Source organism: Kogia breviceps, chromosome 20 (genome assembly GCF_026419965.1).
Source record: "Kogia breviceps isolate mKogBre1 chromosome 20, mKogBre1 haplotype 1, whole genome shotgun sequence".
NCBI lineage: Eukaryota > Metazoa > Chordata > Mammalia > Artiodactyla > Physeteridae > Kogia > Kogia breviceps.
This window is the reverse complement of record NC_081329.1, coordinates 27,899,836-27,920,206: the sequence shown is the minus strand read 5'-3', so window position 1 is coordinate 27,920,206 and position 20,371 is coordinate 27,899,836. Positions and strand designations below refer to the sequence as shown.

The 20,371-nt window shown below is 38.1% G+C and overlaps 1 protein-coding gene and 1 pseudogene across 2 annotated transcripts in view; one reads left to right on the top strand and one right to left on the bottom strand.

Moving 5' to 3' along the window:
* ADAM9 (ADAM metallopeptidase domain 9) overlaps positions 1-20,371 on the bottom strand; it is a 93,702-nt gene that overhangs the window by 35,366 nt on the left and 37,965 nt on the right. For both annotated transcript variants that reach the window (XM_059049218.2, XM_067022783.1), the window contains 6 exons: positions 19,897-20,066; positions 16,234-16,315; positions 15,571-15,704; positions 8,227-8,398; positions 1,922-2,014; positions 709-904 (listed from right to left, as the gene is read on the bottom strand). In XM_059049218.2, the coding sequence (XP_058905201.1) occupies positions 709-904; positions 1,922-2,014; positions 8,227-8,398; positions 15,571-15,704; positions 16,234-16,315; positions 19,897-20,066 (847 nt within the window). The remainder of the gene's footprint in view (positions 1-708; positions 905-1,921; positions 2,015-8,226; positions 8,399-15,570; positions 15,705-16,233; positions 16,316-19,896; positions 20,067-20,371) is intronic.
* Positions 18,223-18,380, top strand: LOC131747416 (large ribosomal subunit protein eL39-like; annotated as a pseudogene).

The window sequence follows — 20,371 nt, the reverse complement described above, 5'->3', positions numbered from 1 at the left end:
AATTAACAGTTAATACCTAGAATGGAAAAATCAGAGAGTAACATTATGAAGAAATTATCTAAAGACCTGGAGCAAGTAACAAAGTAATTGGCTCGAAATCAGCAAGAAAAGGTAAAAATGGTTGCCTTAAAGGATGGGGCTCTTATGTGGAGGCACACTTTACTTTTTCATAAAATCTTGTGAATGATTTGGCTCTTTAATCTGCTGTATGTATAACTTTGATAAAAATGAAATATTTTTAAAAGACACAATAAAAAATATTTTAAATACTACTAGGCAAAGAATGGATTCCATTTATATAATAGAATACTCTAATGCTCTATGATCTAAATATAGCAATACAGATGGATTGCAAAAACATTTTGAGTGAACAATGAAAACAGAAGACCCATATGTATGTCCCCATACTATTTACATGAATTTATTAAAGCTAGAATACAATACTGTGTACATATATGTATATATATAATGTTAATATGCACAGGATAGAGAGGTGAGAAGGTATTATAAAAACAAAAATCACCAACTAAATTTGGACACATCAAATTCATGACCATGATTGCCTACAGAGAAGGAAAGAGGGAGACATGATAGGAGAGAGGAAACAGGAGAATTTCAATTTTAGCAATAATGTTTGCTTTCCATTTTTAACAAAAACTAAAAGAAAAAAATAAAATCAAAGCAATCAATATAAACAAAATATCTTACTTGAGCCAAAGATGACTTGACACTGAGCATCATAATATTGGCACATGCCATTGTAACAATAGGCTCTGTTATTCTGGCAAGGATATCCATTCTGAATAAAAACATCTGGCTGACAGAACTGAGAAGAACCGTTGCAATATTCTGGAACATCACATTCATTGGTTTTTCCTCGGCACAAAGTACCTCCTGGAAGGAACTAGGGTAATAGGATTGAAATTGAACAGGAATATCAGGAAAATTCCCACAAATTAAGCAAATTGGAAACCACAGTATTTATATCTATAAAAAGTTCTAATAGAAACAAAAGATTAAATAACCCAATAGAAAAATGAACAAGGGCCCATAATAGGCTATTCATAAAAGTCATGAAATATGGAAAATGAAAAAGCATAGCCTCATTGATAACCAAAAGAAATGCAAATTAAACTAAGATATAAAAGCACTTTACAACTATCAGACTAACCTGTATCGTAACACTGGCTAGCAACCAATGTTAGTATGAGGAAACAAAAATAGTGCTTACATGATGTAATCAACACTGTACACTGTACAGTAATCAGTGTATTGATTATACTGGCAATTACAGACTGGCACATTTGTAGAAGGTATATAAAATGTGTGTCAAAAATTTTCATATGCGTACTCTGTCCCAACAATTCCACTTATAAGCAAATATTGGAAGCTATCTAAATATCCATCATTAGTAGACAGGATAAAGAAATTATGGTACAGCCATACAAAGGAATACTAACTATATAACCTCGTAGAACTACATGAATGGAAGAAAATCCATGGTTATCTTACTGAAAAAAGTACGTAGTAAAGATATGTATACCCATGTTTACCCACTTTCACACAGACACACACCTACACACACACTCAAACTCACATTTACATAGGAAAAAGTGACTAATAACAAATTATCAAACAATGGCTACCTGAAGAGGGTAAAATGATAGACAGTCTTTCAGTGTCTACTTTCTATTGTTGAATTTTTAATGAAAAACATAGATCACTCTTAAATCAGAAAAAAAATGTCTTTAGGCCATTTGTCATAAAAGAACATGATACAAAACTGCAAACAAGTGTCATAAAACTTTTCATGTAATCATGTAATAAAAATAATGCTCTCTTACAGATCAGAGAAAACCAATTTTTATATACGCATATTTTTCCTTTCTCTATTTTTCCCAAATAGGGAGGAATTCCCTACCCAACAATCTTGACAACAGTCGCCATATGCACATTCAGCAGATGCTTTAAGTTGACAAGTACTTCCTTCACAACAAGGGTCCAACTCACATTCCTGTAAAGAGAAAATGACTGTCAATAAAGAAATAAATTATTGTTATCAATATTCATTAATAAAATTCTTATCTTAGACCTATGCTTCCTTCTAACCTGACTTTAACAGTTACTCTCTGGAAACAGTCCCTTACTATCCTTCTGGATTTATCAGTGACTCTTTAGCTATTATCTAGGTCTCAACATATTTCAAAGGACTGAAATCACAGAAAGTATGTGTCTTAGTCTGCTGGGATTGCCAGAACAAGATACCATAGACTAATGACTTAAACAAAAGAAATTTATTACGTCAGCTCTGAAGGCTAGAGGCCCAAGATCAAAGTTCCAGCCAATTCAGTTTCTGGCGCAGACTCTCTTCCTTGGCCTGCAGACAGCTGCCTTCTTGCTGTGTGCTCACATGGCCTTTCTTCAGTGCATGTGTTCAGAGAGAAAGCAAGCAAACTCTCCAGTGTCTCTTTTTTATAAGGACTCTAATCCTATCAGATCAAGGCCCACCCTTATGACCTCATTTAACCTTAATTACTTTCCCAGAGGTCCCTTCTCCAAATACAGACATACTTGGGGGTTAGGGCTTCAACATATGAATTTGGGAGACACAAACATTCAGTTTATAACAGTGTGTTTAATGATCACAGGAAATAAGCACTCATAAATGCACTTCTCTTCATGCTCAGGGTCTGACTTCTCTGTTGGGTGGATTTCCACCCATGTGGACATTCTTTTTATCTTGCTTGGCTTCTCTCACCCCCCACTTTGGCCCACCATGGCTCCCTACCCCTGCCCCGAACCTTCCCCCCAGTGCCATCTACTCTCCTATGTTCCAACTAATGTCTTCAGGTATGAATTGTTTGAGAAGGGAAGGAGAAAGGAGAGGGGGAAAGAAGAAGATAGGAGAAAGGAGGAGGAGGAGAGAAGGGGGCAGGGGATATAAGCTTTAATTTTTGAAGAATATTTACTTTCTTATGTTACAGAATTCTAGGCTGACAGTTTCTTCCTTTCAGAACTATAAATCTGCTGTTCTCCTGTCTTCTGCTCCAAAAATCAGCTGCCATTTATACATTTGTTCCCCATTTTCTTCTGACTTCTTGCATTATTTTCTGCTTATCTCAGCACTTTGATTACAATGATTCTTAGTAATGATTCTGATTTGGCTTTACTTAGTGTTTTAGAATTGTAACTTAACATTTTCTGTTAAATATGGGAAATTTTCAGCCATTATCTCTTTGAATACTTTTTCCATCTCATTATCTCTCTCCTCTTGGGATTTCACTTATAATTACATTAGGCTCTTTGATAATGCCTACATGTCCCTGATGCTCTGTTCATTTTTCTTTAATCTTTCTTCTTTTTTCTTTAGATTGGATTATTTCTTTTGTTCTACTTCATGTTCATTGACTCTTTTTCTGCCATCTTAGTCTGCTATTAATTCTACTCAGTGAATCTTTCATTTATTAGACTTTTCAGTTCTATAATTTCCATTTGGTTCTTTATTATACATTTCTCTGCTGAGATTCTTCATATGTTCACTCATGAAGACCATATTTTTCTTTAATTCTCTGATGATAAAGAGTGCACTATAATTCATGGCAGCTTTATTCATAATAGCAAAATGTTAGAAACAACCTAGATATCCTTTAATGGGTGAATGGTTAAACAAACTTCAGATAGGCCCTTTGAGCTGGTGGAAATACCAACCTAAACATTATTCCAATCTCTGAAGTAATATCCATACAACGGACTGTTATTCACTAATAAAAAATAAAAATATATTAACATATGCAACAACTTAGACTGACCTCAAAGGCATTACACTTAGTGAAAAAAGTCAGTATCAAAAGGTTATATGTTGTATGATTCCATTTATTATTATTATTTTTTTAAGATTTATTTATTTATTTTTGGCTGTGTCGGGTCTTAGTTGAGGCACGTTGGATCTTCATTGCAGCATGCAGGATCTTTTGTTGAGGCGTGCAGGCTCTTCATTGCAGCTCTCAAGCTTCTCTCTGGTTGTGGCATGTGGGTTTTCTCTTCTCTAGTTGTGGCTCCAGCCACATGGGCTCTGTAGTTTGCAGCACGCAGGCTCTCCAGTTGAGGCATGTGTGAGGCGCAAGAGCTCATTGTTTGTGGCACGCGGACTTAGTTGCCCCAAGGCATGTGGGATCTTAGATCCCTGACCAGGGATCGAACCTGCATCCCCTGCATTGTAAGGTAGATTCTTTACCACTGGACCACCAGGGAAGTCCCTCCATTTATTATTATTTCTTTTAAGTCTTTATCGAATTTGTTACAACATTGCTTCTGTTTTATGCTTTGGTTTTTTGGCCCGAGGCATGTAGAATCTTAACTCCCTGACCAGGGATTGAACCCACACCCCCTTCACTGGAAGGCAAAGTCCTTAACCACTGGACCACCAGGGAAGTCCCTCTATTCAAACATTATTGAAATGGCAAAACCACAGATGGAAGCCAGGGGCAGGGATAAGGGCTGGAGTCAGGGTGGGTGTGATTACTACAAGGTAGCAGGAGGGTGTTCTTTTGTGGTGATGGAACAGTTCTGTATTTTAACTGAGGTGGTGGTTACATAAATCTATATATGGGATAAAACTGCATAAAAGTTCACACACATACATGAATACAGGTTAAAATGGTAAAAGCTGAATAAAATCTGTAATCTAGTTAACATACCAATGTCAGTGTCCTGGTTTTTATACTGCACTATCACTATAGAATTTGTCACCCTTTGGGGGAAACTGGGCAAAAAATACATAGGACTCTTTGGACTGTTTTTGCAATGGTCTGTCAGTTTATAATTATTTCATAATAAAAATTTGAAAATATGAAAAATGATCTATACCTTGCACGGTACAAAAAATTAAGTCAAAATGGATCATAAACCCAAATGTAAAACCTAAAAAGATGGACTCCCCTGGTGGCACAGTGGTTAAGAATCCACCTGCCAATGCAGGGGACACAGGTTCAAGCCCTGGTCTGGGAAGATTTCACATGCCATGGAGCAACTAAGCCCGTGCACCACAACTACTGAGCCTGTGCTCTAGAGCCCGTGAGCCACAACTACTGAGCCCACGTGCCACAACTAGTGAAGCCCACATGCCTGGAGCCTGTGCTCCGCAACAAGAGAAGACACCGCAATGAGAAGACTGCGCACCGCAATGAAGAGTAGCCCCTCCTCGCCACAACTAGAGAAAGCCTGTGTACAGCAACAAAGACCTAACGCAACCAAAAATAAATAAATAAAATATAAATAAATTTATTTTTAAAAAAACCTAAAATGATAAAGCTTCTAGGAGAAAACATTTGCCATCTTGGACTAGGCAAAGATTTCTTAGATGTAACACCAAAAGCACAAAAACTTATGTTTCACATATGCAAACAGGTATCAAAACCTAACTTGTATGCGTTAAACGGGTGCAGTTCATTGTTGACAAGTGTTTGTCATTGCCTGCTTCTTACCCTTTGCTTTGTCTTGACCAAACTCTAGTGAGCCTTCTCTCTTTCCTACAGGCCCTTGAACTCTGCTTGTTTTCACATAAAAAAAGGGAACAAGCATCCCCACCCCTTCCCAGCTTCTCCTGGCAATCAGCTGACCACAAGACAACTTCCTATCAGACCTCACTGGCTGTTCTCCCCTGCTTATCCAGCTTCCCCATACAAGATTCTGCTTATCTCTGTTTGCTCCCACATTTACCCTATAAAAGAAAAACCTTTTTGTTTGATTTTGAGACACTTCCAGATGTCTGAGATCAGCGTGTTCTCCCTACTACAATAGTCTTTCTTCTGGATAAAGCCTTTTCTTATCCAAGTCCGAATTTGGGGTGGTTTTTTTGTGACATTGTATTCAATTATACTTCAATACAGCTGTTAATTTTTTTTCACAACTACTGTGCAAGACAGACAGATGGCTTCATAAAAGAAAAGAGAATCCGGAAATAGACTATGTATACAGGAATTTTGTTTATGGTGAAAGTACCATTTTAAATGGTTTTGCAACAACTGACAATTAATGGGTAAAAGTTAATTATCTAGCTCACTCCACATGACCCCCTCCACCAATTATAGAGCTAATACAAAAAACTGTAATTAAAAAAGTGCTAGAAAAAATTATAGAGTGGCTATATGATGATAATCTTGAAACAGGAGTAAAACTTGTACCTTGCTCAGTTAACAAAACTATGAGGGACACTAAATGCCATGACATACTGTTGGTAAAAGTGCAAACTGACACAGCCTTTTTGTAGGAAATTTGGTAGTCTCTAATAAAATTAAAAACACACATACTTTGCAATTCAATAATTCTACCTTTATGTAATTATCTTAGAGAAATACTTGTATTTGTATATACAAGAAATATACAAGAAATACTTGTATATGTATGTATGCACACACACACACACATACATGGAGCATATACAAGGATGTACTGTTTGCAACAGAAAAATACTAACTACAGTGAGTAAATGTCCTTTAATGAGAGTATGATGAAATAAATCACAGTATATCCTTATACTGAAATACTAATCAGCAGATTAAAGGATTATGTGTAAATAACATAATGACATGGAAAAAATCTCCAGGATATATTAATAGAAAAAAAAATCTGCATGCAATGTATTAAGTCGGATTTCATTTATGTAAAAAAGTAAAATCCTAAAACAAACCCAACTATGGTACAAAAGTACATACTGTATATAGGTATATAAATGCATAGAATAAAATCTATAAAGAAACACACTAAACTTATAAGAATGATTACAACTGCAGAAGGAAGTGAAAAAAATGTATGGGAGAAATAAAGGGAAATTTTGCTTGTGCTTGCTATTTGAAACTTTTATACCAAGAAAAACACTTGTGATATTTGAGGGGGAAGAGGTACTTTTTTCAAGAGTAATTTGTAGTGCAAAAGCTCGAGAAGCAAATATAGACTATTTCAATTAGTTCGATAATGAAGTAAACAGTCAGGAGAAATCAAAACATATAATATTTTAGGAGAATGCCTGGAAAGAAGAGCTCGGTCATCCTAACAGTATAACATTAACTTAGAGACTAAACATAACCTCATTAGGCTTTATTTTCCTCATTTGAAAACGAGAATATAAAGAAATATCAACCTCCTAGATTTATTGTGAGGATCATACCATGGAAAACATTTAGCAGAGGCTGCTGACATGCAGCAATGGTGCAATGAAGGCCCATGACAATTTCGTCATAAAATACATACTGCCTGGGAATTCCCTGGTGGTCCAGTGGTTAGGACTCTGTGCTCTCACTGCCGAGGGCCCAGGTTAGACCCCTGGTTGAGAAACTAAGATCTCACAAGCCAAGTGGCACGCCCCTCCCCACAGAAAACAAAAACAAAAAAACACACTGCCTTTCTAGAATGTAAAGCCTTCTTTACAATGTCAGAAGCCAGGGATGTGTGGTCAGGTAAGGGAGAAGAAGCAGCACTTGCGGAAAAGATTGAGAATATAGTAAAGTTTACATACAATTGAACCAATTTCTTTAAAATTTAAATTTAATTTTTTTAAATTTTTGAAATTTAATTAAAATTTCTTTTCCTCCTAAGCCTTGTCTAGGAAGTCTTAAGTAGGCCATTTTGAGAGGAGAATGGCTGAGATATAGAAGAATAATAAAGATGGGCACAGACTTCTGGCAGTAAGTGTGGGTAACAGGTGTGAGAAAGCCAGAGAGCGGTAGGTGAACTGAAGCTTACTAAAGGGAGAATGTTCATTTGAGTAGCAAGAACTTTGTTAATGAAGAACCCTGGGCAATGGGCCAGCTTCAATTTATTATTAGAATGAGGTCAACTGAATAAATGTTCCTGCAATGGCAGTGCCAGAATAGTAAAAGCTTGTAAGTAAAGAGCCAAGAGAAAAACTGATTCATTCTTTAAAATAAATAAATGATTTAGTAACCATAACAGAAATGGTAGAAGGTAGCAAAAAAACAGAAGAATAAACATGGCGCTTTCCTGGACACCGAAACAGATGACACCATTGTTTATGTTCTAGGAAGGAGGGGATGATCAAACCCAGGAACATAACCCCACAAGCAAAATACCAACCCTCATTTTTACTAAATTTTAATTTCACTAAATTTTACTTTAGCTCCTATGCTAGAGTGGCCCAAAGTGAGCTATTGTATTCTTTTGCAAGTCCCAAGGTAACTTCGCAAAGCAAACATCACACATTAAACTGACCTTTGGAGAACCGCAGTCACACTCTTCCCCAGGGTCCACCAATTTATTGCCACAGAAAGGAGCGCTGTAAGCTTCGTCAGGCTTTGGAATATTAAGAAGGCAGTTTCCACCTTTATTTAAAGTTAACTTCTCAAAGTCTTCTGCACTGCAAGTGCTGAAGTTTCTGGAACCTCTGGAATAAACATGATGAAAAAGATCTTAAGTCATAGCAATTAGTCACTTTGAAAATCTTAAGTCATGTCTTCAACCATCAAGAAGTGAACATTTAAAATGGCAGAGGAAGTTCCCCGGCTGTCCAGTGGGTAAGACTCCGCGCTTTCCCTACCAAGGGTCCAGGTTCAGTCTCTGGTCAGGGAACAAACATCCTGCAAACCGCGAGACATGGCGAAAAAAATTAAAAATAAAATGGCAGAAAATACAGAAAATATTCACAGAATCATAAATCTCAGCATCAGAAGAGAACTCAAAAACTATCTAGTCCTGGGCTTCCCTGGTGGCGCAGTGGTTGAGAATCCGCCTGCCGATGCAGGGGACGCGGGTTCGTGCCCCGGTCCGGGAAGATCCCACGTGCTGCGGAGCGGCTGGGCCCGTGAGCCATGGCCGCTGAGCCTGCGCATCCGGAGCCTGTGCCCCGCAACAGGAGAGGCCACAACAGTGAGAGGCCCGCGTACTGCAAAAAAAAAAAAAAAAAAAAAAAACTATCTAGTCCTGTCTAGAATTAAGTTTTATTTGTCTTCCATAGTAAAGGTTCATCAAATATGTGAAGCGAGCTCTGTTTCCCCAACCTCTTTCCACTCTGCTGAATGACATTCCCGCGCTCCCCTCACTAACACTCACTAGGAGCTATGTGACAATAATGTGAATCCAGAGATGACGCACGCACTATAGCTACCGAGAAGCAGCACGCACAGGGCAGAATTTCAGCTACAGTTTGAGGTTTAAATGCCTCCGATGGTAATTTCTAAGAACTGTAGTTAATACTCTGAAGGCTAGACGGGCTTCTAGAAACAGTCCAGCTTGAACTGTCTATGTGACATTTATACGAACACAATTTTGATGTGTTTCTATGTGTTGCTGGGTTGTTTTTAGTTATTGTTTTACTCAATAACGATATTTTTAGATAGTCCCACTGGCTATGTTCACTTTTGAAGACTAGTGGGAGACACACTCATCTATAAAACAAGAACTTTGAGAAATCCAAGTCACATTAAAATTTTCTTGGGGGCGTTTGGTGCCCTGAAAGAATCTCTTTTTCATCAGTTTGAGCTATGGTACCAAAAGTAACAGCGGGAATGAGAACCGTGTTACGTTACAGTGATTGAGAAAGCATTCCTATTGATTCTGTGTCTTCTCTACAACCAAGGAATCTAAGAAACAGATCCTTTCCGGGAGACTTTGTCCCCTGGGTAAACTCTTCTTTGCTAACCGGCCCAGAGTCTCCCAGGAAGTAGACAGTCCTGGCTCCTGGCTCTTCGGACTGGAAAGCAGTCACACAGAAAGTAAAGACCTAGCACAAGATTTCCAACAATGACAATAACACTCATTTTCCACATTCTTCTTTTTCTTGCTACTCTCTTCTTAGGAATATTGTAAGGAGGAGTCCTTTTGTACAACACTGTTCCTTCAACAAATATGTGGGGAACATCTATCGTGTACAAGGCACTCTTCTTCGTGCAAGGGAGACAACAGTAAACAAGGCAGACAAAAGTCCCCGCCCCTGTGAAGGCAACATTCTACTGAGTGAAACAGACTATAAACATAATGAAGAAATAAATTCAATAGTACATTAGAAGACAAGTGACGCTGGGAAAAAAATGAAGAGGTGAAGAGGACAGCCTCTGCGGGGGGAAGAGCGAGTACAGTTTTTCAAAGAGCTGTCAGGACAGGCACTTCAGATACTGAGACACCCGAATCCAAACTGGAGTTCTAGGGGAAGAACATTACTGGGAGAAGAAACAGTAAGGGCAAAGGCCCAAAGGGAGAAGGCTGCCTGTTCAAGGAACAGATAAGGAAGCCAGCACGGCTGGGGTGGAGTGAGACAGTGAGGGATACAGACAGCAAGGTGGGAAGAGGCCACTGCAAGAATCTGACTTTTTACGATGAGTGAAATAAGGAGGGGGGAATGACCCCATGGAAAGCGTGAAGCAGGAATGATGTGATCTGATTTATGTTTTAATAAGATCACCATGTTTGCTATGTTAAACAGGAAGAAGTCCACTCAACAGATGATAGCGGACCAACGTGGCAGTGGTGAAAGCAGTAAGAAGGGTTTGGATTATTTATATGGTTTAAAGAAATAGGCATTAAGGCAAAGAATGTGAGAAAAGAGAAGTCAAGGGTGACTGAGATTTTTGTCCTGAGCTACTAGAAGGAAGGCGCTATCATAACTATCACGGGAAGATGGTGGCAAAGGAGGTTTTAGGAAGGACAACAAGAGTTTGAGTCTAAGGACCTCAAGTAGAAATGTTAAACTAGAGCATGTGATAATTATCTGATAAACAAGGAGACTTCAATGTAAACAATCGTTTTTTTATTTCCTATTATTGTTCTTTATATGGCTAGTACATTGCCTACCACACAGTACATATTCAGTAATGTTTTCTGTAAGACTATATTAATCAGCTGATAGTCACAGGAGTTGTACAGACATATGTGTATATTTCCTACACTTGAGCTCCTAATTTTAATCTACAAAGTTCACTGCTTCTGAACAGATTATTTTTGAAATAAGCTTGTTATACAGTCCTTGGAACACATTTTCTCATAGAAACAATGTTTTATATGTGTGATCCTAAAGCAATCTACAAAAAAAAAAATCTGTTTCACCCACAATGAAGTTGACTATAGTACTAAAAAGGATAACAAAATCATAACCACTTCTTATGCTGTTTAGTATGTGGAGATAATAACAAACATCCCCATGTTGGCCTTCACTAACACTGTGGATAATAAAATGAAGATATTCTCTCCCCAGTCATCCTTGGATGTCACCTACAGTAATAAGAAGGACGATCTTTCTCCTGATACTTGGTTTGAATAATAGCAACTAAAGTACCCCTACTCTCTATCACTTCTGGGTACTAAGATACGAATCTAAAGTATCTCCGAATCTCTTTCGTCACATCTAGGTGAGTTTTATAAAACTGATTCAAAAGGAGATAGATGGGACTAACAGTGATGGAAATGGTCTACCAGGATATGACCCCAAAAAACCAACTATCATTTAAAACATTCTCTCTATGACTAATCTGGAAATAACCAGAACACATTTCTACCACTACCATCCTAATCCCCACAGCCTAGGAATAGGAAGTCCTAAGAAAGAACTCTAAGTGATGGCACTTAATTAGATTATTTAAAAAAAAAAAAAAATAGAGCAGTCTTTTAAAAGCCTCCGATTATGGAGGCTTTCTGATGTAGGTGGCATTGAGGGACAGAATTAAGAAAGCCATTTCTCTACAAAGGTACCTCCCAGGAAGAGCACCCCTCACACGTCCAGGAATCCAAGAGCAGTGTGTGAGGGGAATACTACCAGGTCCCTCAAATATCTTAAATAATGATAAAAATTGTATTACAAAGTTAGGTTATCCACTTTTTAAACAGAACTGGATCCAACTGATTATCTGTAAAAACTCTAGCATCTATATCACTTGCATCTAAAAGAAAAGCCTAACTTATAACAGTCAACTAATGTTCATGAAATAGCATATGAAGTAGAAGGTGGGAAACCTGTCCTCAAAAAGAACATTTAATATGCCAAGGATAACATAATCCTACTTCTCAAATTATTTCTTACCAAAAATTGTTCAAATACAATGTCCAATACTTTATCAACACATAACATGAAGACACAAGATACTGTGAGAACAACTATAAAAAAATTAAAAGACACTATAAGGGGAAAAAAAACCCCACAGATATAGTCCCATAAAGTCTCCAGATACTAGAATTATCAAACAATAACCCAAAAAGAGAAAATCTCTGCTTGCTATGGTCAGAGAGAAAAATGAGATGCTTGAAAATTTTAGCAGGGAACTAAAATCCACAGTTGTAATACAGCAGATTTGATGTGCTTTTCTAAAACACATTCTTTACACATTTAAAATACCCTAAAATTGAGATTCATCTTAAAATTTGTATTAACTTGATAGGCACCGTTTTTTCATTCTAAGTGGTATGTTAATAATGGTATCTTAGGGCTCCCCTGGTGGCGCAGTGGTTGAGAATCCGCCTGCCGATGCAGGGCACACGGGTTCGTGCCCCGGTCTGGGAAGATCCCACATGCCACAGAGTGGCTGGGCCCGTGAGCCATGGCCACTGAGCCTGCGCGTCCAGAGCCTGTGCTCCGCAACGGGAGAGGCCACAACAGTGAGAGGCCCACGTACCACAAAAAAAAAAAAAAAAAAAAAGGTATCTTATAATCAGTGTCACCTACATTTGCATAAATACAGTGTATTAGTGATAATATTAAACATAAGTAGATTAAATGATTCAATTAAGAGACAAATATTACCAGGCTGGATTAAAAAAATAAAACCTAAATATAGGTTGTTTAGAAGCATATATCTAAAACACAAGAATAAAGAAAAGTTCAAAGTAAAGGAATAGAAAACATGTACTGTCAACATTACCAAAATAAAACTAAAACAAAAAACAAATCTGGGACAGCTAAATTAATATTAAGACAAAACTGACCACTCAAGCTGATGCAATAAAAAAGGAAATGAAAGACATACAAATTGGGAAGAAAGAAACAAAACTGTCTTTGTTTGCAGATCTCTGCCTGCTGCTGGACTGCTACAGATTGTGCCCAGACCCACACTGAGTGCCCACACCAGCCCCTCTTGTCCCAGCACTGCTCCCCACCCCTGGGGAGAAGTTGCTGGAGCTGGGAAAGGGGACAGCACACACTTAAAGGGAACAGAGTGGGCTCAGACCCAATCCTCAGCGCTTGTGCTCCAGCAACCAGGGACCAAAACCCATGCCCGATAGGGCAGTGTTGGCCACTGAGCAGAGGGGAAGTCCCGTCACAAACCCAGTTCCAGCTCCAGCCCCTCCATCCCCAGTCCCAACCCCTGCTAAGGTGATAGCTTCCAGCACACGTTGAGGAAAGACATGACTTGTGTTCATGTCAAATCCAGCTCTCCCACGAAAATACAAATAACACAATTTTTTAAATGGGCCATACACCACATTAACAAATTGAAGAATAAAAACCATATGATCATCTCTATAGATGCAGAAAAGGCTTTTGATAAAATTCAATATCTGTTTAGGACAAAAACTCTTCAGAAAGTAGGCAGAGAGGGAACATACCTCAACATAATAAAGGCCATATAGGACAAATCCACAGCTAACATCATTCTCAATGGTGAAAAGCTGAAAGCACTTCCTCTAAGATCAGGAATAAGACAAGTATGCCCACTCTCGCAACTTTTATTCAACATAGCTTTGGAAGTTCTAGCCACAGCAGTCAGAGAAGAAAAAGAAATAAAAGGAATTCAAATTGAAAGAGAAGAAGTAAAACTGTCACTGGTTGAAGATGGCATGATGCTATACACAGAAAATCCTAAAGACCCTACCAGAAAACTACTAGAGCTCATCAATGAATTTGGTAAAGTTGCAGGATACAAAATTAATGCACAGAAATCTACTGCATTTCTATACACTAACAACAAAATATCAGAAAGTGAAATTAAGGAGACAATCCCATTTAACATCACATCAGAGAATAAAATAGCTAGGAATAAACCAACTTAAGGAGGCAAAAGACCTGTACTCCAAAAACTATAAGACACTGATGAAAGAAACTGAAGATGACACAAACAGATAGAAAGATATACCATGTTCTTGCATTGGAAGAATCAATATTGTTAAAATGACCATACTATTCAAGCCAATCTACAGATTCAATGCAATCCCTATCAAATTACCAATGGCATATTTCACAGAACTAGGACAAAAAATTTTAAAACTTGTATGGAAACACAAAGACCCTGTATAGCCAAAACAATCTTGAGAAAGAAGAATGGAGCTGAAGGAATCACACTTCCTAACTTCAAACTATATTACAAAGCTACAGTCATCAAAACAGTATGGTACTGACACAAAAAACAGAAATATAGATCAATGGAACAGGATAGAAAGCCACAGAAATAAGCCCACACACTTATGGTCAATTAATCTATGACAAAGGAGGGAAAATATACAATGGAGAAAAGACAGCCTCTTCAATTAGTGGTGCTGGGAAAACTGGACAGCTACATGTAAAAAAATGAAATTAGAACATTCTCTAACACCATATACAGAAATAAAGCCATAATGGATTAAAGACCTAAATATAAGACCAGATACTATAAAACTCTTAGAGGAAAACATAGGCAGAACACTTGTTGACATAAATTGCAGCAATATTTTTTGGATCCCTCTCCAAAAAATGAGTAACAGAAATAAAAACAGAAAATAAACAAATGGGGGCTTCCCTGGTGGCGCAGTGGTTGAGAATCTGCCTGCTGATGCAGGGGTCACGGGTTCGTGCCCCGGTCCGGGAAGATCCCACATGCCGCGGAGCGGCTGGGCCCGTGAGCCATGGCCGCTGAGGCTGCGCGTCCGGAGTCTGTGCTCCGCAACGGGAGAGGCCACGACAGTGAGAGGCCCGCGTACCACAAAAAAAAAAAAAAAAAAAAAAAAAAAGAAAATAAACAAATGGGACCTGATTAAACTGAAAAGTTTTTGCACAGCAAAGGAAACCATAAACAAAACGAAAGGACAACCTACGGACTGGGAGAAAATATTTGCAAACGATGCAACCAACCAGGGATTAATTTCCAAAATATACAAACAGCTCATACTGCTTAACATCAAAAAAACAAACATCCCAATCAAAAAAATGGGCAGAAGATTTAAATAGACATTTCTCCAAAGAAGACATACAGATCACCAACAGGCACATGAAAAGATGCTTAATATCGCTATTATTAGAGAAATGCAAATCAAAACTCAATGAGTTATCACCTCACACCAGTCAGAATGGCAATCGCTAAAAAGTCTACAAATAATAAACGCTGGAGAGGGTGTGGAGAAAAAGGAACCCTCCTATACTGTTAGTGGGAATATAAATTGATGCAGCCACCATGGAAAAAAGTGTGAAGGTTCCTTAAAAAACTAAAAATATAGCAATCCCATTTCTGGGCATACACCTGGGGAAAACTCTAATTCAAAAAGACACACATTACTCCAATCCAAACAATTCATTGTTTATTTTTAGCATTAAACAAATGTTCAATAAATAGTTTTTAAAAAGAAAAAGGAAAAAGAATAAAAATAAAGAATTCAGTTACTCACGATGCTCCTGAGTTCATGATGCAGCTCTTTGCTCCACAATAACAATCTCTCCCATCATCATGATTCATTCCAAGGTTATGACCCAACTCATGAGCAACAATGGATGCAAATGTCTCCACCGTGATTTGTCCAAACTGCCCAAACACAGGAAGGTATTTGTTAGGTTTCTGAACAAAAAGGATATGCTTTTTGTTTCTCAGATTACTTTTTCACAAAAGGAAATTCATCACTACAATATTGATAGCCTACGTGATAAAGCAAGCATCCAACAACAGTGTGTAGACATTGCAGTCTAGTAGGAAACTGGTGTGACTTAACATACTGATGATAGAGATAGACTCTTTAAGCAACAGATCAATTCCTTTAGCACCAACAGATTATTCATGGTGGTTGATGGGAAAACAAATTCATGGTTCTGACTTAATTTTCTCAAATGGAGCCTCTGTTTCCTCATCGATAAAAAGTGAGGCGTTAATAAACACACAATAAATATTAGAAAACTTAATCCAGTCTCCAGGGAAAGAACACATCTGCCACTTCTACCATGTCCCTCATAATGGCCAAAATATCTCCTTAAAGACTAGGAGAGGAAGTATAGAGTCACTGAATGCTGGACATTTCTTAATGCAGATTCCAAAGATGAACATCAAGAACAAAACGTACCACGTTAATCCCGCCCGCGTGGCTCCTTGAACACACTGTTCCCACAAACGCCATTCCCGCGGTCCCACCAAAACCTTTCTTCCTAAATGAAGAGAACAGGTAAAAGTTATAAAATGTATTTGGGGAGGAAAAGGTACACATTGCTCCTATTTCTTTGGGTAATCTTAAACTGATTGGTAGACCCTACAAAAACTGGGAGAAAAATGGCAAAGGTAAATAACATTTTAAAAATTCAATTAAAGACATCTATTTTTTATTTTCAGAGTAGAGATTAATATTACAAATTCATTTTTCAGACAAATGAAGATACTTTTTTTTTTTTTTTTTTTTTTTGCAGTACACGGGCCTCTCACTGCTGTGGCCTCTCTCGTTGCGGAGCACAGGCTCTGGACGCGCAGGCTCAGCGGCCATGGCTCACAGGCCCAGCCGCCCCACGGCACGTGGGATCTTCCCGGACCGGGGCACGAACCCGTGTCCCCTGCATCGGCAGGCGGACTCTCAACCACTGCGCCACCAGGGAAGCCCAGAAGATACATTCTTGATATCAAACCAAGTTGTCTTGTACCTTCTAGATGAAAAACCTTCCTAAAATGCGGTATATTTATTTATTCAAAAACTCTATTGAGATCAGGTAACAAAATGACATATTCACAGAGGAGGTTGCAGGCACGGAGCCCAGGGAACAGAAGAGTCACGATGGTCTCCGTGTGGCTGCTCAATCATCGCGGACACACCTGTATCTAAGGACCTGGTCCCTCTGCCTGGAACTCTCCTCCCCAATATACAGCCCTAACTCACTCCCTCACGGGCTTCAGGTCTTTACACAAAGGTCATCTTGTCTTTGAGGCCCTTCCCTCGCCAAGTTACCTAAAATTTCAACCTCACTCCCCCAATACTTCTATCTCTACCCTCCCTGCTTTATTTTTCCTCCTTACTACTTATCATTATTTAGCATATTATATACACTTATTTATCTCACTTATGAGGTGAATCTCCTCCACCACAATATGAACTCCATGAGAGCAAGAATTTTTGTCTGTTTTGTTCACTGTTATACCCTAGAGCCTAGGAATACATCTAATAAATATCTTTTAAATGAATGAATAAACCCTTCTCTCGGGCATCTGAACAGCCAGGACAAGAGGCCTAGAGATATTGACATAAGGGGATTGCCAAGAAAACATTTTAGCTAGATCACCCTGTAGTGAACCCACAGTCCCCAAGCCCCACTTATGTCCTCACAGCTTCCGAAAGGAATGTTAGTACCCCATTCCTAACCACAAACAACCAGGGATTCTCAGACATCTGGGAAACACCTCTAATATGGCAGATGGAGAGCAAACAGAGGAGACAGCTTGGTAGGTGTGGTTGGGCAAATCACAGGGAGTGTGCCTGGTGCCTGTTCCTTTTGTGAATGAGAAGGCATGCTCACTGCCAGGGTATGAGGACACTTCCAGGTACAATTTTACTAACAATTAATAAAAATGTCAGGATCAAGCTTTTGTGGTTATGGGGCCATAAAAATCCATTTAGGCATTCTCAGTGCCTTGCTTTAAATTACCTGGTATGATTAAATAAATAAGTAAATACATATATAAATAAAATCAAGGGAAATATCTCCTCAGAAAAAATTTTGAGTTTTAGGTGCCATCAACATTAAGGGAGGCAAAAATTATTACATAAAACATATTTTGGCAAAAAGTCAGCCCACCAACCAGAAGATTTTTAAGGAGAAAGAAATTATTTTAGCATTTTTAAGTGAGGGTTTTGTATTAACTCTTGGAATATATTTGTATTAAGTGATTATATAAGCTTAAGTTTTATTATGGTTCCATGAAAATACTATGTAGCAAGAAGAAAATTTTAAAAAATATATCAGAAATATCTCAAGGAGAGTTTTTAAAAAATTATTATATCCATGAAATAAGAATTTGACCAGCTCTCTTCTCTTCTCCCCCATCCTATGTACGGTTAAATTTGCTCCTCGCCATGTCTTCTCACAAGACTTTCAGGATCAAGCGATTCCTGGCCAAGAAAAAAAAGCAGGGAATCATCCCATTCCCCAGTGGATTCAAATGAAAACTGGTAATAAAATCAGGTACAACTCCAAGAGAAGACATTGGAGAAGAACCAAGCTAGGTCTGTAAGGAGCCTCACATATGAGGTGGCACATATTTTTGCTGGGTCAAGGACACTTGCATCTCACCATATCACTCTGAGAACATCACTACTACCCAAACAGCTGGATGGGTTTTATTAGGAAAGTGATTTTTCTCTTTGTGTCAGTGTTTCTGCACTAATGCTTTGGCTCAGTAGTAAATATGTGGAACCCTTTGTTGGGAAAAAAAAAAAAGAATTTGACCATAAAAAATTTTAAGGGGGACAAAAAAGAGCTAAATATTAAACATTAAAAATAAGATAGCTGATGGGGCTTCCCTGGTGGCGCAGTGGTTGAGAATCCGCCTGCCGATGCAGGGGACATGGGTTCGTGCCCCGGTCTGGGAAGATCCCACATGCTGCGGAGCGGCTGGGCCCGTGAGCCATGGCCGCTGAGCCTGTGCGTCCGGAGCCTGTGCTCCGCAATGGGAGAGGCCACAACAGTGAGAGGCCCGCGTACCACACACAAAAAAAAAAAAAAAAAAAAAATAAGATAGCTGAAATGAAAAACTCAATAAAAACCTTAGAAGGTAAATTTAAGGAAATATCCAGGAAGCAGAACAAAAAGACAAAGAGAAGGAGACAGAAGATAATAAAATTAGAGGACAAGCACAGTAAACTCAATAGCTGAGTAAAAGGAATCCCAGAAGGAATGAAGAATAAAAATAAAGAGGATGAAATCATCTATAAAATAATTTGAGAAAAATTCCTAGAACTGCAGTTTTAAGATTGAAATTACCCACTAAGAACACAACACAATGAGTGATAAAAGACCTACACCAAAGTACAGCATCAGGAAAATTTAGAAGCCTGGGAACCAAGAGGAGATCCTACAAGTTTCCAAAGAAGAAAAAAAAAAAAAGTCCACATACAAAAGATCAGGAATCAAAATGAATGAAAGCTTCTCAATAGTAATTCTGGAAGTCAAAAGACAATGGCCATGCCTTCAAAATTCTGAAGGAAAAAATTTTGTGCCTAGAATTTTATACTCAGCAAAATAACCTGAAATTTACAAAACAAACTAGAAAGCACACCTCTGAAAAACTGAGTTACTTAAGCCCTAGGATAATCAGAGTTCAAACTGAGATAATATTTTTATTAATTGAAGTACAGTTGATTTACGTTTTGTTATTTTCTAGTGTACAGGAGATAATTTTTAAATTCTGTTTCGAGACTGTGAAACACATTTTCCAACATGCAAGAGGTCAAAATTTTTTCTTTCAATGTACCCTTACACAAGAAGGAACTAGAAAACATGCCACACCAAAATGAGGAAGTAAACCCAAGAAAGAGGAAGAAGGACATGGGATAAAGGTTACAGAGGCTCCAACACAAAAGAGAGGTCTTATTATCATACTGTCACTTGTCTTAGAGTAGCAAAAATTTTCCTCATTTCAATGAATGCTCAAAAACCTTAACAGAATATGATTCTAATAAAAGAAAAAAAGCAAAAATTATTATTCTGACCATGCCATTAATAGTACCTTTAAAAAAAAAATCACTTACAGAACTAGCTGTGCACTGTCATGTCTCCGACGTGTTATAAGAAACTTTTCCCGCCACTGTACAAAGCTCCCCAACACATCACCCGCACCTCCGATTATGTTGATCAGATTTCCATTTGTCCAAATCTCCAGCCCAACTAGCACAATTCGAATATTTAACATGATGTACATCTGGAAAGAAAACAAATAAAAATATATAAAATTTATTAAAGAATATGAGAATAATTCCTGGTAATATATCTGAAAAAAGCAAAAACACTAATTCGAAAACATACGTTCACCCCAATGTTCACAGCAGCATTATTTACAATAGCCAGGATATGGAAGCAATCTAAGTGTTCATCAAGAGATGAATGGGTAAAGAAGGTGAGGTATATATATACACATACATACAATGGAATATTATTCAACCATAAAAAGAATGAAATTTTTGCCATTTGTAGCAGCATGCATGGACTTGGACAGTATTATGCTAA